Source organism: Hippoglossus stenolepis, chromosome 23 (genome assembly GCF_022539355.2).
Source record: "Hippoglossus stenolepis isolate QCI-W04-F060 chromosome 23, HSTE1.2, whole genome shotgun sequence".
NCBI lineage: Eukaryota > Metazoa > Chordata > Actinopteri > Pleuronectiformes > Pleuronectidae > Hippoglossus > Hippoglossus stenolepis.
This window is the reverse complement of record NC_061505.1, coordinates 14,054,102-14,067,579: the sequence shown is the minus strand read 5'-3', so window position 1 is coordinate 14,067,579 and position 13,478 is coordinate 14,054,102. Positions and strand designations below refer to the sequence as shown.

Below are 13,478 nucleotides of genomic sequence, written 5' to 3'. Positions count from 1 at the left end.
TCTTTAAAATTGTCTTTGGTTCTTTATCATGTCTTTGATGTGTCTATATGACTTATGGAAGAAGATACCCTTCATGTTCCATATCAAGGGCTTTGTTTTGTACTACCTTGGTCAGCAGCGCTAAGTGGAAAGAAACGGATCAAATAGACCTAAACCTAGATATGGAGGAGACTGCAATACAGACATTCACCATGGATACATCTAATGCATTGGAGCTTCCCAGCATGACAGTTGAAACTATTCGCATGCAGATTGAGGATCTTTATACCAAGTTGACTACGGAGCAGTGGGAACTGTTAAAATCAGAAACACCAGACAACGTCACAAGGTTTCTGTTGGCAGAACTTCTTCTGAACATGACTTTGTCTGTGTCCTCAGACCTGATCACAGCACATGGACACAACGACTTTCCCTTTACTGCGGAGAGTATCCAGTCCAGTCTGGGAGACGCTCTCCGTCAGAGTTTAGCACCGGGCAGCTTAAAAAAGTCTGTGAGTTTGGATCAACTCACTGAGTTGGTTGCAGAGGAGATGACAGAGAGGGTCAATTCCCGCCGGTCTGAGCGCTCCACCAGCGGATGCTCCACCAGCGGATGCTCCACCAGCGGATGCTCCACCAGCGGATGCTCCACCAGCGGATGCTCCACCAGACTGCCACAGTGTCACCAGACCACAGCCAACAAACTTGAGAAAATGGTCAATTGTGTTTGCAAAGTGTTGAAGAAATCTGCCGGCGACATCGAGGGCTCGTTCAAGCCGAAACTACGCAGTCAAAAGACATTTGAGCTGATAAACGAGTTCCCTAGGGGGAAACCAACCTCTTCACGCACTGACTCTTCATCACGCAGTTCTCGCTCTGACAGACGAACATCCTCAGAATCATCAGTCCGCAGCAGTGACTATAGGACAAGTGAGGCCGTCCAGGAAATCATCGGGAAGGAGGTGAGCGACATCATCGAGCCCCTTTTGGACGAAATGTCAGAATCTGACCTGAGTGGGCTGATATCTGAATCTTCTCTGGAGTTTAAAGCTGCTGCAGATGAAATCTATCAGATAATTAGTGAAGAGGAGAGCGTCAGATCATCTGATTCGAGTAGAGGCTCCAAATCCTCAAAGAGCCACAAGAAGCTTTGGAACGGAGTGGGGAAGAGGATCAAGAAGCTTTTTGCAAAGTTTTTGGTGACAGCATCGATGCTCAAGATGGGGACACAAGTCAGGAAGAAGTTCCGTAAGGAGACCCAAGTCCCAAGCAGTGAGTCAGTCAAGTCTCTGATGGATAGTGTGGAGTCTCTGCTTCTGACAGAGACCAAGGACAGAGTTTCACCTGCAAACGCCCCCGTCCTTACCGATGTCCTCTATACGTACATCGCAACTGACATTTTAGTGGCGAGTCCAGCTGAAGTGACGAAAGTGTCTGTTCCTAAGTCCCACAGAAAGATGTACGCGGACATAAAGGAGAGAGTGACCAATTTCCTGCCATTGATGAACTGGTGGTTCTCAAAGGAGGCCGGTGACTACACCAAGAGGGTGACCTCCGCTTTAATGGAGATTGAGCCCATCGTAGGATCTCCGGTCTCAGAGATCAACAGTGCACGGGCAGGCAGAGCCCCGCAAAAGATGTATGTCAATCTCGTCATTGACCAGTTCGTCACTCGAGTGTATGCAAAGTCCAAAGTGAACTTGTGTGACGAATCAATACACCTCACTCAATACCTGTTTGAAAAAACATGGGCCGAAGTCCAAGACATTGACTTAGACATGTCCCCAGATATAATCAATGTCCTCCACAAGGCCGTGTTCAAGGACCTGTGTAAGATGTGGGACTGTCCAGAAACGCTGCTGCTTTCCATTTATCGTAAAGAACCAGAGGTCGAGAAAAGAATCGCCGCCTCTATGGAAAGCCACATGTCCAAAAAACCCGGCAGAATGTCCAGATTCTTCTCCTCTTTGAGCAGATTCTTTAAGTGGTAGAAATGCTATCGCTCTAAATGAGGACGTGCATATACGTGTCTTCTACTGAAGGGGTGTGGATTCACTCTGGGAGCTCCAGTTTACCACATCCAAACCAAAAAAAAAGTCTGCATGAAATGTTTTCTGTAACCATTTTCTGTCACAACTGTTAAAAAATAATAAAAAAGAAGAAGATGAGTCGCAGAGGTTGTCCTCTTGGTGTGAAAGCAGCCAGTGTGTGAGGAGGACCATGCAGGAAAGAGGGGGGGAGAAGGGGGAGCACAGGGGGGGGGAGGTGGGGTCTGCTTCATTAGAACCGAGCTTTGGTCCCATGAGCTCTTTTCACATCTCATAGCATGAAGTCGTGTGTGTGTGTGTGTGTGTGTGTGAGTGCATGTGGCAAGCACACCCTCTGCCCAGTGGTCGTAGCTGTTACCTTTAAATTCCTGAACCTTGATTTCAGAGTGCAGATACAAACTGAAAGTGTTTTGACGTGGAGCCTGAATACTGAACTTTCACATACACAACAACCAGGAGTAGATGGTGCAATCCTTGGAACTACATGCATTTTCATTAATACATGTTTGGTGCACTAGTGACTGTTCATGGTCAGTGTCTGTGCTGCTAAGTGTCACGAATACGTCATTATAAAATGTTATTTTTACAGTATAAGAAAAGTGAGCATTACAGTATAATATATATATTTTCTACATTTTTTCCCCGTTAATAGGTATTTTTTTGGTAGTTGATTTTTTTTATCTCGCAGGGTTAAGGACAGAGGATGTTGCACCTTGTTGAGCCCTATGAGACAAATTGTGATTGTGAATATGGGCTATACAAATAAAATTTGATTGATTTATTGATAATCGATAACTCTTCAATAACTGTGTTATCTGTTCAAATCTGTTCAGGTGGACCACAGTAAAAATATGTAGTTTCCATGTAAGGATAGGTTCATACGAGCACAAATACAGTATGTGGCAAACACACAAATAGAAATGCACACTGTCACACACAAACACGTGTACACACACACACACACACACACCAATGATCCAATTCTGTTGCTTGGGTTGAGATTGAATTTTAGTGGCCGCATAGCAACTGGGGAGGCAAGCCCACCCGTCTCTAGGGTGGGGAGGGTGGGGATTTCTATCTCATTGCGTCTTAAATCAGATTACTGCTTATTCACTACTCCTGGCTGGAGCATGGGTTGATGTCAGGAAGCTGTAGCCTCCCCCCCGATCCTTTTCTCTCATCCAGACATTCTACTCATCCAGCCTGTAAATCCTCAAGTCACTCAGTTTCCTCTGCCACTTGATCTTCACCTCTCCTCGGTTTCTTAATGTCAGCTCTCTCCTCTCCAAACAACTATATCATATCTATATCATGTCGGGAGAAATTCAAATGACCCACAGCTTCTTGTGCTCCATTTCCCCAGTAAATTCAGTTTGATGAACCGAGCACTCGCATCCGCTAGCCTCAGCAGCATTAGCAGACAGTTTGGAACTTCCTCACTAACATGCCAGTCATCTTCTGTTTTTGAACTGGAACCACGGTTTGACTGTTGCCTGCAAGTCGGAGGGAGCAAGCGGAAAAAGCTTTTGGAGGACATCTCAGTCTAGAGGGTGACAGATGTTTAGCTGAGTGCTGTAATCTGTCTTCAAGGTAGCCGGCAGCCAAAGGAAAAGTGCAATGGGGTATTATAGAGGATGAATAGTACCTCCTGACTGAACGTTGAGTGCAAAGATCTTTGTAAGGCTGAGGTGGAGCCACATAGTGAAGCCCATTAGAGGGCCTGGCAAATAAAAAAACTGAAAAGACAACACATACAAAGACAGGTAATATGAAACAGACTTTCTAGTTTTAACAGACTGGACATCTCAATTCGGTGTAGTAAAAATGTTTCACCACAGGCAAATTATACAGCTGTCACAATGCAATAAGTGTGCATGTTGACCTCTAACCTACTTTGTATGCCTGAGGGACAATTGTTAGACCATCTTGGAAAGGTCCTGGACCGCCTCAAAGATAATAAAAGGCCCCACTTCATCGTGATAAATAGATTGTGATAAAGGAGCTGTCAAATTGACCCAAAATGTGGCTTGTATCAAGCCTAAAGTGTCCAGCTAATGAAAACAAGAGCTCGGATCTGAAAGCCAGGATCAAATGTCTGGGAATTTGGCAGGTGAATGAGGCGGATTACCTCAAAAAGATCCTGAAGGGCTGCAAATCAGCTCAGCAAACATATGAGCATTGGACTGAGCTGCTCAGTCTTGTCTTTTTTCTTTCAATTCAAAGTGACTGAATGGGTCCAATAAGACTTCCATTGCTGCCACAACATTGCCTTACATCTCTTTTTTTTCCTGTTTCTCCTTCTATGTGATGATAATGAATCCTTGTGCGAGTGCCCATTTCACAAACGTCATCTGAGGGGCTCTGGGGGAGAGGAAAAGGGTAGTCTGCATATTCAAGGAAACATTAGCACTAATAGCCGGTGGAAATAGTTGGGAGTACGCCTCAAGTTAAACCTACAGGACTTTTAATTCAATAACGGGGTTCAGTTGAGGGGGATCACCTTACCTTTTGGGAGCATCTAGGACTTCGCCCAGCTCCTCGTACTCCATGTGAAAGACCCTAGAGAAGGAGTTCTGCAAAAAGAATAAAAGTACGTTTTTTTTATGTTTGCCTACGATATTACAGACACAGATGTGGGTAGAACTTGATGGGGGTGCTTACTAATTGTCATTTGGAACATGAATACATCAAGACATAGTGTCCAGACTTCTGTCTAGTTTTGTCTCCGGGAAAGTTCTTCCATGCTTTACTTTAGGCCCACCCTGTGTGTCTCCTGGTTATATCAACGTCCCCCATTCCCTTCAATTAAGCTGTTACAACTTAATACAACATTCATGTATCCTAGGTTAAGCAGTGATACTGTGCACAATGCCTAAAATACATCTCCCTGCATGAAAAAAGGGATGCTGATCTATTACTGATCAAGCCTTCCCAGAAGGAGAGTTTATTTCGACATTCCAATGCTCCTTTCGCCTTTTCCCCCCTTATAGGGATTTGTTTTCTCTCAACCTGCACTTCCAAGCCCTCACAAAGGATCCTTTTTCCATTTTTAAGAGGTGGGGACAGGATGTTAAAGATAGACAAGGCTTTTTCGTTTTGGAAAAATTTGCCCCCCCTACCCTTTGCGTTCACATACACACTGTCATTCTGTGGCATCAGTTCACCCTGATCTATCTAGGTGGGGGTAATAAAGCTGTTTTAAACAGAAAAAGGACCCGGCAATGTTATGACATTTATTGGGGTCTCTGGCGACGTGGAAGGTTTATAACAGGATGACACGGGATAATGGATTTTTTTTTTCCTGTCTGAAGGAATATTGAAATAAACCAAACCTGACTTCTTAAATTCTTTGGACGGATCAGTCAAAGCTTTACTTCCTTTCACTGGGTTTTGATGTCCAGTTATCAGAGACCACCCCTTCTACTGTCTGCTCGTGTTATGGTGGGATTTATGTGTTGAATGGTGAAATGGTAAATGCTCCGTATTTGTATAGCGCTTTTAGAGCCTTGACGACCACTCAAAGCACTTTGCAGTAGGCCTCCATTCAAATACATTCATACAGTGCATCTATGTGCAGCACTTTCTCTAATACACCTCATTCATACAGTGCCGGCACAGCTCTCAGGGGCAATTTGGGGTTCAGTATCTTGCCCAAAGCCACTGCCAAACCTTCTGGTGAGACAGAAGACAACCCGCACTACCTCTGAGCATTGGACAAAGAAAACAAAAACGCAAGAAATCTCAGAAAACTGTATTTTTTGTTCAAATGCTTTTACCTCAAAGTGACTTCTTACAGTCATATTGGTAAGTGCAGTAAGTAGCATGACATTGTTACACCATTACAGATAGATTTTAACCATGACAGCAATCTTTTCTTAATGTTGACCAAGTAGTTTCAAGGGAAGATATGAGGTTGTAAGGATTACAATGTTGGCAAGTTGCTCAGTAGGTCCACTATTTTGCTCCAGTCTAAAATACCTCAGCAAATATTTGATTGACCCGCTTGGGACATCCTCTGGCGACCATGAAGTTCATCAAAGGATGGGGAACTGGCATAAAATTGAGACATCCAGAAACTAAATCATGCTAACTTTGATGGTGCCTTGACTAGTGTTACTAAAAGGGTGACATTTGTGGTTTGGAGCGAAATGTCTCGACATATGGGTTCACACAAAATTTGGTACAGAGTCATGTTTCCAGAAGGATGAGTTGTACTCTACAATAATCATTAGGTCAAAATTTATATTTGTCCAGGAATTTGGTTTACGACCAAATACTTGAGGAAGTGGCCAAGTGGAAATAAGTTGGTCTCACAATAAAGTTGTTCTCGTTCATACACGTCGCTGGAGTTTTGACTCTGTGAAGCATCTGAACATTCATATTTTGTGGTAAGCATGTAATATGCTAAAATTAGCTTCTATCTCAAAGCAAACTATAACCTCATAGAGTTGCTAGCATTTTAGCGTTTTAACCATGACCTGTTTTTTTGTATCTTCCCCCTAAACCTACCCAACCTTTCAGTTTTCTGAATGTAACCAAACAGATGTGGCAGATTAGGCAAGGAAACCAGAAACATCAGATCAGTCATATGGGTGGTTTTGGAAGGCAGTGAAAAAGTGCCTGTGTTGTAGTTTAGGCAGGATGACTTGTGGGAAAGACAGGAAGAAATAAAAGGGAGAATTGAAAACTGCAGGTAGTTTAAAATCTGTAGAGATTGGTACAACATGCACACACACTCAAACACACTCTCATACACACACAGCCTAATATGTTTCAGGAGACCTGTAGCCAAGTCCAGATTTATTTCTGCTGGGGTGAGTTAAACAACACAGAAGAACAAAACACTCCTAGCGGGGCCAGATGTCAGACCCCATCACATATCATTCACACACATAAACACACATTGCCATGCACGCACACCGTACAAATGCAAATGCTACCACAGTCAAACATAGTGTATTATGCACATATGCAAACACAATGTGTTCACACAAGCATTCATAAAGAATATGCTAATAACATCACACAGAAATGCAAGTGTGCTACACACACACCATACACATGATTGCACAAGCAAAACACACACATGCACCACACTATGTCTAAACAGATGCCACACACTGCAGTAAAATGAAGTGAGCCAGCGCAGGCCAACATCTTAAAAACTCCTGTGTTATTGTTGGTACAGACGATGCTAAAGACAAGCACGGCCATTTACTACATTTCCTACAGGAAAGCTGCTTTCCCAGAGGAAAGGTTACTTTCAAATCCACAGACCTGTGGGTCTGACTTGAGAAGCTACAGACATTTAATACTGACACTTGTATACAAAGGACCGTCTTGTAGATAAGACCAGTAAAAGTCCTAAATCTCAGAGTAAATGTTTAGTAAGGACAGAGAGAGAGAAAGAGAGTGTGGCATAAAAGAACGGGAGACAGCTTGTCTCCTAACAAAAGTCATAAGTGGGACACAAATACACACACTTGTTACGTATGACTTATGTATAAAGTGGGTTGCAGCTTATAACATGCATAGAATACAGCATTTTCATTCATAACAGAGTCAAAGTATTTTCTCACTGCAGCGCAGCAACGCAGTTTATAAATTCTACTTGTTTTGATGAATCCAAATCTGTCACAATTCTGCCTCTGTCATATTGTGAAGGGGGTGAATTAAGTTGAATTGAAATTAATTTCAGGAGTCACAGTGTTGAGAAATTACAGTTTGAGGTTGAAAACAATCCTGGATCTGCCATAGCTATACACCAAAAAGTAATGTTTGTTTTCTTTAGTTATTAACATGCTAATACTAATCATCACTCACACAAAGTATATTCCACAATAGAACCCCAAATATCAAAATCACTGTGGTGCTTAAGTGAGGGAATCACCACAGTCAGTGGGATTCATCCGCTGGGAACGTTTGTCTGAACCAATTTCATTTCAGTCCTTTCAAGGCAATCATCCAATAGCTGTTGAGATACCGTATTTCAGTCTGGACCAAGTCAGTGGACCGATCAATTGATAAAAAGGCTAACATTACAATCCCAAGAGCCGCTACCATGGCAACAATTATAGGTACTAAAAGCTTGATTTTGACACAAGGAGCCTCTATAAGACATGGGGCTAGTTAGTAACCCTAACCCTAACTCCTCGAGGGCATCTGTCTCCTTTGCCTACTTGGTAATCCAGTTTTCTGTAGACAGTTTTTCAATGTAAACTCTTCTCAGTCAAGTCTGTGGATTATTAAGACTAATCTGAAAAGAGTTTCTGGAAAGGAACATTGCTGATCCAACGTTTGTCTCCATTGTATTTGGGAATGAGGCTAAAATGTGCAACTCAAAACATGGACGTCTGAAACCAAAGCCATCTGTGTGGGCATTTGAGTATCGTCTCAGTTGTTAAAACCTTGTTGTGTAACTTTTATGAAGGCTGTTTTCATAGCCTGGACAATGTTTACAGCAAGAGCCTACATCTCAATTGGGCTAACCCACTAATAATACAAAACAGGGGAAGTCAAAGCCCACTGTTTTGTAACCTAAAACAAACCACTTCAATGGCATTGCACTCCACCATCCAGTTACCCCAGACCATAATACAAATACTGAAAGGTATATTTGCCAAGCAGTTGATACTTTGCGAAACCAATATTTACAATAACGTGTAATCAGCGCAGTGGAATGAATTCTAAAACCGAGCTCTTGTTGGAATTGGTGGCCAGGCTGGAAATGCCAAAGCCAAGTTCAATGTAGGTAAGTGCAGATAAATTTGATCCTGTTTATCGGAAAATATAACTTGTGCCAGAGAGGAAAAGAAATGCTGCATGTTTGGTTCTCTGCTGAAGAAAGGCCTCTATCAAAAAAGAGTTTGTCCCTGAACATTAAACCAGTCTGACCACAAATCAGTGGCTGCCCAGCACCCACACATCAGCTGCTAAATGGGCAATAATGTGCAATGTGGTTGTCATTTTATGGCATCAGTGCTGATAATAACATACCATTGACTACCAGTGTTTATAATGACTTGACAGCAAGAACACCAGAGAAGTCAGATGCATCATGTTTTTGTTGAAAGGTTAATGGTTGCGGGTAATAAATGTGCTGAAGTGTTAGTGAAACTTTTGCAAAGAATGGCTTGCTGTTATGTTCAAACATGGTGTGTGTGTGCGCGTGCGTGCGTTCGTGCGTGCGTGCGTGCAGAACCTGGTACACTCAGAGAAACAAAGGCTCTTCAGAGGTTCTTTGGTTGGATCACTGGTTCTTTGTACATTCACCATGTTTTCCCATTCATTCTCATAGCTTAACATTGTTATTTGACAAAAGAGCATATAGAATATTGATCACACTAGTGCTTCAGTATTCCATGCGAGTTTTCTCTGACTTTTACCAACAACTGACAACTGTCTGCATGAATAAAAAACTATTTCACAGACAAATGGTAAATGGTCTATAATGAAATAGCACCTTTCTATTCTTTATGGCCTCTCAAAGCGCTTTACAGTTCAGTATAAGCTTTTATGCCATGTACACACACATTCACACAGTGCATCTATGGGCAGCACTTTTTGTATGTCAGGGAAATTTGGGGTTCAGTATCTTGCTCGAGGGTGCTTCGGCATGGAGAATGTGGTAAACTGCGATCTAACTGCAGACCTCGTGATTAGTGGACACTCCGCTCTACTCCTGAGCCACAGCCGCCCCGACAATATTTCTGTTTTCCTACATTAATACATGAAACCTGGGCCTACACAAGGCGATGCTGGGCATTACCCTGTACATTTCACCAGTCACTTCAAAGCTACTCAGTTAAATGAGAGGTGTACCTGTGGGGGGTTAGGGTTAGGGTTAACCGAATCTAATCACTTCATCTTTGAGTCCAAGTCACAATTGGAAATTCCCTAAAGGTTGTGTTGAGATATCATGTTCAAGAGGCCAATAACAGGTTTTGTGAGGCCACTGTGACCTTGAACTTTGACCTCCAAATGCTAATCAGGTCATCCTTGAGTTCAGATGTAACGAGATTCCCTATGGATGTTTCTGATATATTCATAAGTACATGAGGTCAATGTGACCTTGACCTTTGGCCACAAATTGAATCACTTCATCTTTGAGTCCAAGTGAACATTTGTACCAAATTTGAGGTATTCCTGTTGATATCGATTCACAAGAATAGGACAGACAACCCGAAAGCTGTCATAAGCACGGAGGCATAATTGCCAGCAAATTTTTATAGATTTAGAGTCATTACATTTCATCAATGACTTTCATGTTTCAATTACTCCCATGCAAATCTAAACCATATAAAACCTATTAGGATAATACAGCGGTTTGAGTGAAATACTCAATTAGACTTCTCCTTTGCCACGCAAGTATATTTTGTTTTGATTATAATTCATTAAATCAGAACCTTATTATACCATCTGTAAAATGTTTGTGTTAATACGCTCCTAAGGCGCTCAGTGACGTTGTTAAACCTTAATGGGTTTCTTTTTTCTTAATTAACCAGATGTCGGGTTCATTGAGCAGCTGCTTCTTCTTTGTTCGGGCGTTTTTTCTCTTCGGGAGGTGAAACATTTCTGACGCACACATCTCTGGCCTCATCATAACTGAGACCAACTGAGAAGAAGTAAACAACCGAGACAGTTTCCCCTGAAGCGACTGTGCAAAGACCAGGGGCTGCACGGCCAAGAAAAGTCAAAGAGAATGTAACAAAAAAAAGTGTCGGCTATGGTTGTCTACAACAAAGTCAGGGGGTTCTTTGATTACCCGCTCTAACCACGAACACCTAGTGGAACCCTCTGTTCTCTGGGAGGACAGTCTCGTTGCATGTGCTGCATTAGCGCTGTCATTTTCTCCACCCCCAAAATTGCCCCTGAATCACCACCTTCCTTCTAAAGAGCTGCTGTTTGTGGTCCAAAATTACGGCACAGCTCTTAACTTGCTGCCGTCATCCTGACCGCCATGCACTCCCACTCCACTCGCTCCACAAATACAGCAAGCACCGGCAAAGGATGGGCAGGGAGAGGCTTTCCTCCCTTCCGACCCACGCTTTGATAAAGTGGGACTCTTGTTTGATTTTAATCACTAAAATAATGTTAAAATGTATCAATTTAAAACACATTTTTATGTCAGTATTACATTTTACAAGTCTGGGACAATAAAAACCATTACTAATAACAAAAGAATCCTAATTCACTTGCATTTACCACTTTCCCAAGCAATTAAGCCGACCATAATTTCATTGGTGAGTTGACATCATCCACTGATAAAGTCTGTTGGATGTAGATTAAATAAATATAGTCCATTTACTGGTTATTAACATGGACCACTTGGACAACTGAGCCGATTCAAGGTCAGTCAGGTCGCCATCATTTGTTGATGAAATCTGAGAGAGGTGTTTGAAAGCTCTTGAGAAAAGAGAGAGCGTAGATCAGTAGTATTGTCAGACTACTGTTGCCAAGCTCTAATAAAAGCATGTTCTCAAAGAGCTTGGCGATGGTTTTTATTTCCTTTTTTGAAATTTGACTTAAATAAGGCCTAGCATAAGCTGTCGAGTTGTCGTCCAAACTCTTCCACAGACTAACATCAAGTCCAATATACCTTTTTCCATTTCTTTCCATTACTCACTTACTTTGTTAACATTGACATCAATATTCTGATATTAACCCAATGAAGCCAATAGTTTGAATAACACGCTGCCACGTAAACAGTGTTGTCTGGTTATCTTAATTACTGTCATACTCTGAATAAGCAATAATCAAATAAAGACCTCTGGAATATTCTGTGCCTAGTGCCATTATGTCGACATATATACTAATTAATCCCAATTTAATGGCCTAGAGGGAGATTTCACAGCATTCTGCAACATCAACATACAGCAGTTACCAACTGCTTGATGACACATGCCCTGGGTGAACAAGATGGAAAAATAAAAAGGAGTAGAATCTCTTTTGCAAAATTAGAAAGAAAAATGTAATATACAGGTGTAATATTCCGATCTTAGCTGCATTATGTACACAGGCATAGATCCTAATTGAAGGGGAATGTGAATGGAATATTCTATTAGCAGCTATGGTACACACCAATTAAAATAATGTCTAGTTCAGAATAAGGTCAATAGACGGAATGTTGCTGTCCATGTAAACACTGTTGTTGCATTATCCATTAATCATACAAGACACTGGTATACAGACCGGAACATAGAGGGCGTCCACCGAGACAGAACCGAACAGCTGGAGGCACAAATGGTCAAATGACCCAACACAGACTTCCAGGAAAGGGAGGGAGGAGTTCCTGGATGCTAAAACTTGCAAGCTTCCCTTAAATTACTGTACAAACATAATTTAGGACAAAATCTAAATGCACCACCTATACTCACTCATGTGGAAAAGCACAGAGCACTGTAACGCAGAAGAAGCCCTTTCATTCATTCCCTGATGTTTACAACGTGTAGATAAAAATAATGGTAAAGCGAGCTTCACAATGAGTTTCTGTGCAGCTGGGAGTTGATATTTAGATGCCTCACACCTCCAGAGAACGTGGGAGTACGATAACCATGCTCGTATATCAATCTCCCTCAGTGTGTGACAGTTAATTTGCTCCATTCTTCCAGTGTGCTTGTTTTCTGTGCATGCGAGTGTGATGTGTCAGTGTGCGTTTTTCAGCCAATGGATGCCCCTGAGGAGGACAAGCCAAAACAAATGTCAATGCCCAAAGAGGACGAATGCTGTGTGTGTGTGTCAGAAGTATAAACTGCATTTACAGTCAGCGACGGTTCCCTCTGCTTTGTTTATAAGACTTCTTGATTTCCAGAAGAGAAACTCTGCATTTCCACTCGTCCTCACAAGTGTCAGACGTCCCTCTGAGATAACTCATCGTGTTGGCAGAAGCTGCTTTTCATTTCCTGCCGTTGAACTTTTCACCCAGTGAAACAAAACAGCTGCACGTTGTCATACTCGTCTGCAGCGAAGATATTTGAACAGCTGTTATTTTGAATCAGCTGTTCTTTAGCCCCCTTAATGACTCATCAAATGATCAGCTGCAAAATACAGCGGAGTCTGGTACAAAATATTTGGGCTGTTCTCAACTCATTTTGACAATTTGTCATTATATTGTGAAAATCTTTGTTGCATTACTTTTCTTGCAAACTGACTTTAAGATTAAATGTGTCACTTTTCTACATTCAAATGTCTAAAAAGCTGCGTGCTTCCCAACTGTTTCCAATCATTTTCAAACTTAGAGTAAAACTTCATTTTAATCTCGGTAACTAAATCATTTCATTTGGTCACCGGCATATGCTGAAGATGATCAATGACTATATATAAAAAAATATATAAATATAATACAGATGGACAACAAGTCTCCACTTCCTCACAGTGTACAAAAATGAAGCAAAAATAAATCCCTAATACAGGTGCTGCAATCTTGCGTTTTTTAGTTTTATTTTCATTTGG

General features: G+C 41.9%; 1 protein-coding gene across 3 annotated transcripts in view; it reads right to left on the bottom strand.

The window, feature by feature from the left end:
* pde5ab (phosphodiesterase 5A, cGMP-specific, b) overlaps positions 1-13,478 on the bottom strand; it is an 82,982-nt gene that overhangs the window by 28,742 nt on the left and 40,762 nt on the right. For all 3 annotated transcript variants that reach the window (XM_035148191.2, XM_035148189.2, XM_035148190.2), the window contains exon 8: positions 4,533-4,600. In XM_035148191.2, coding sequence (XP_035004082.1) covers positions 4,533-4,600 — 68 coding nt within the window. The remainder of the gene's footprint in view (positions 1-4,532; positions 4,601-13,478) is intronic.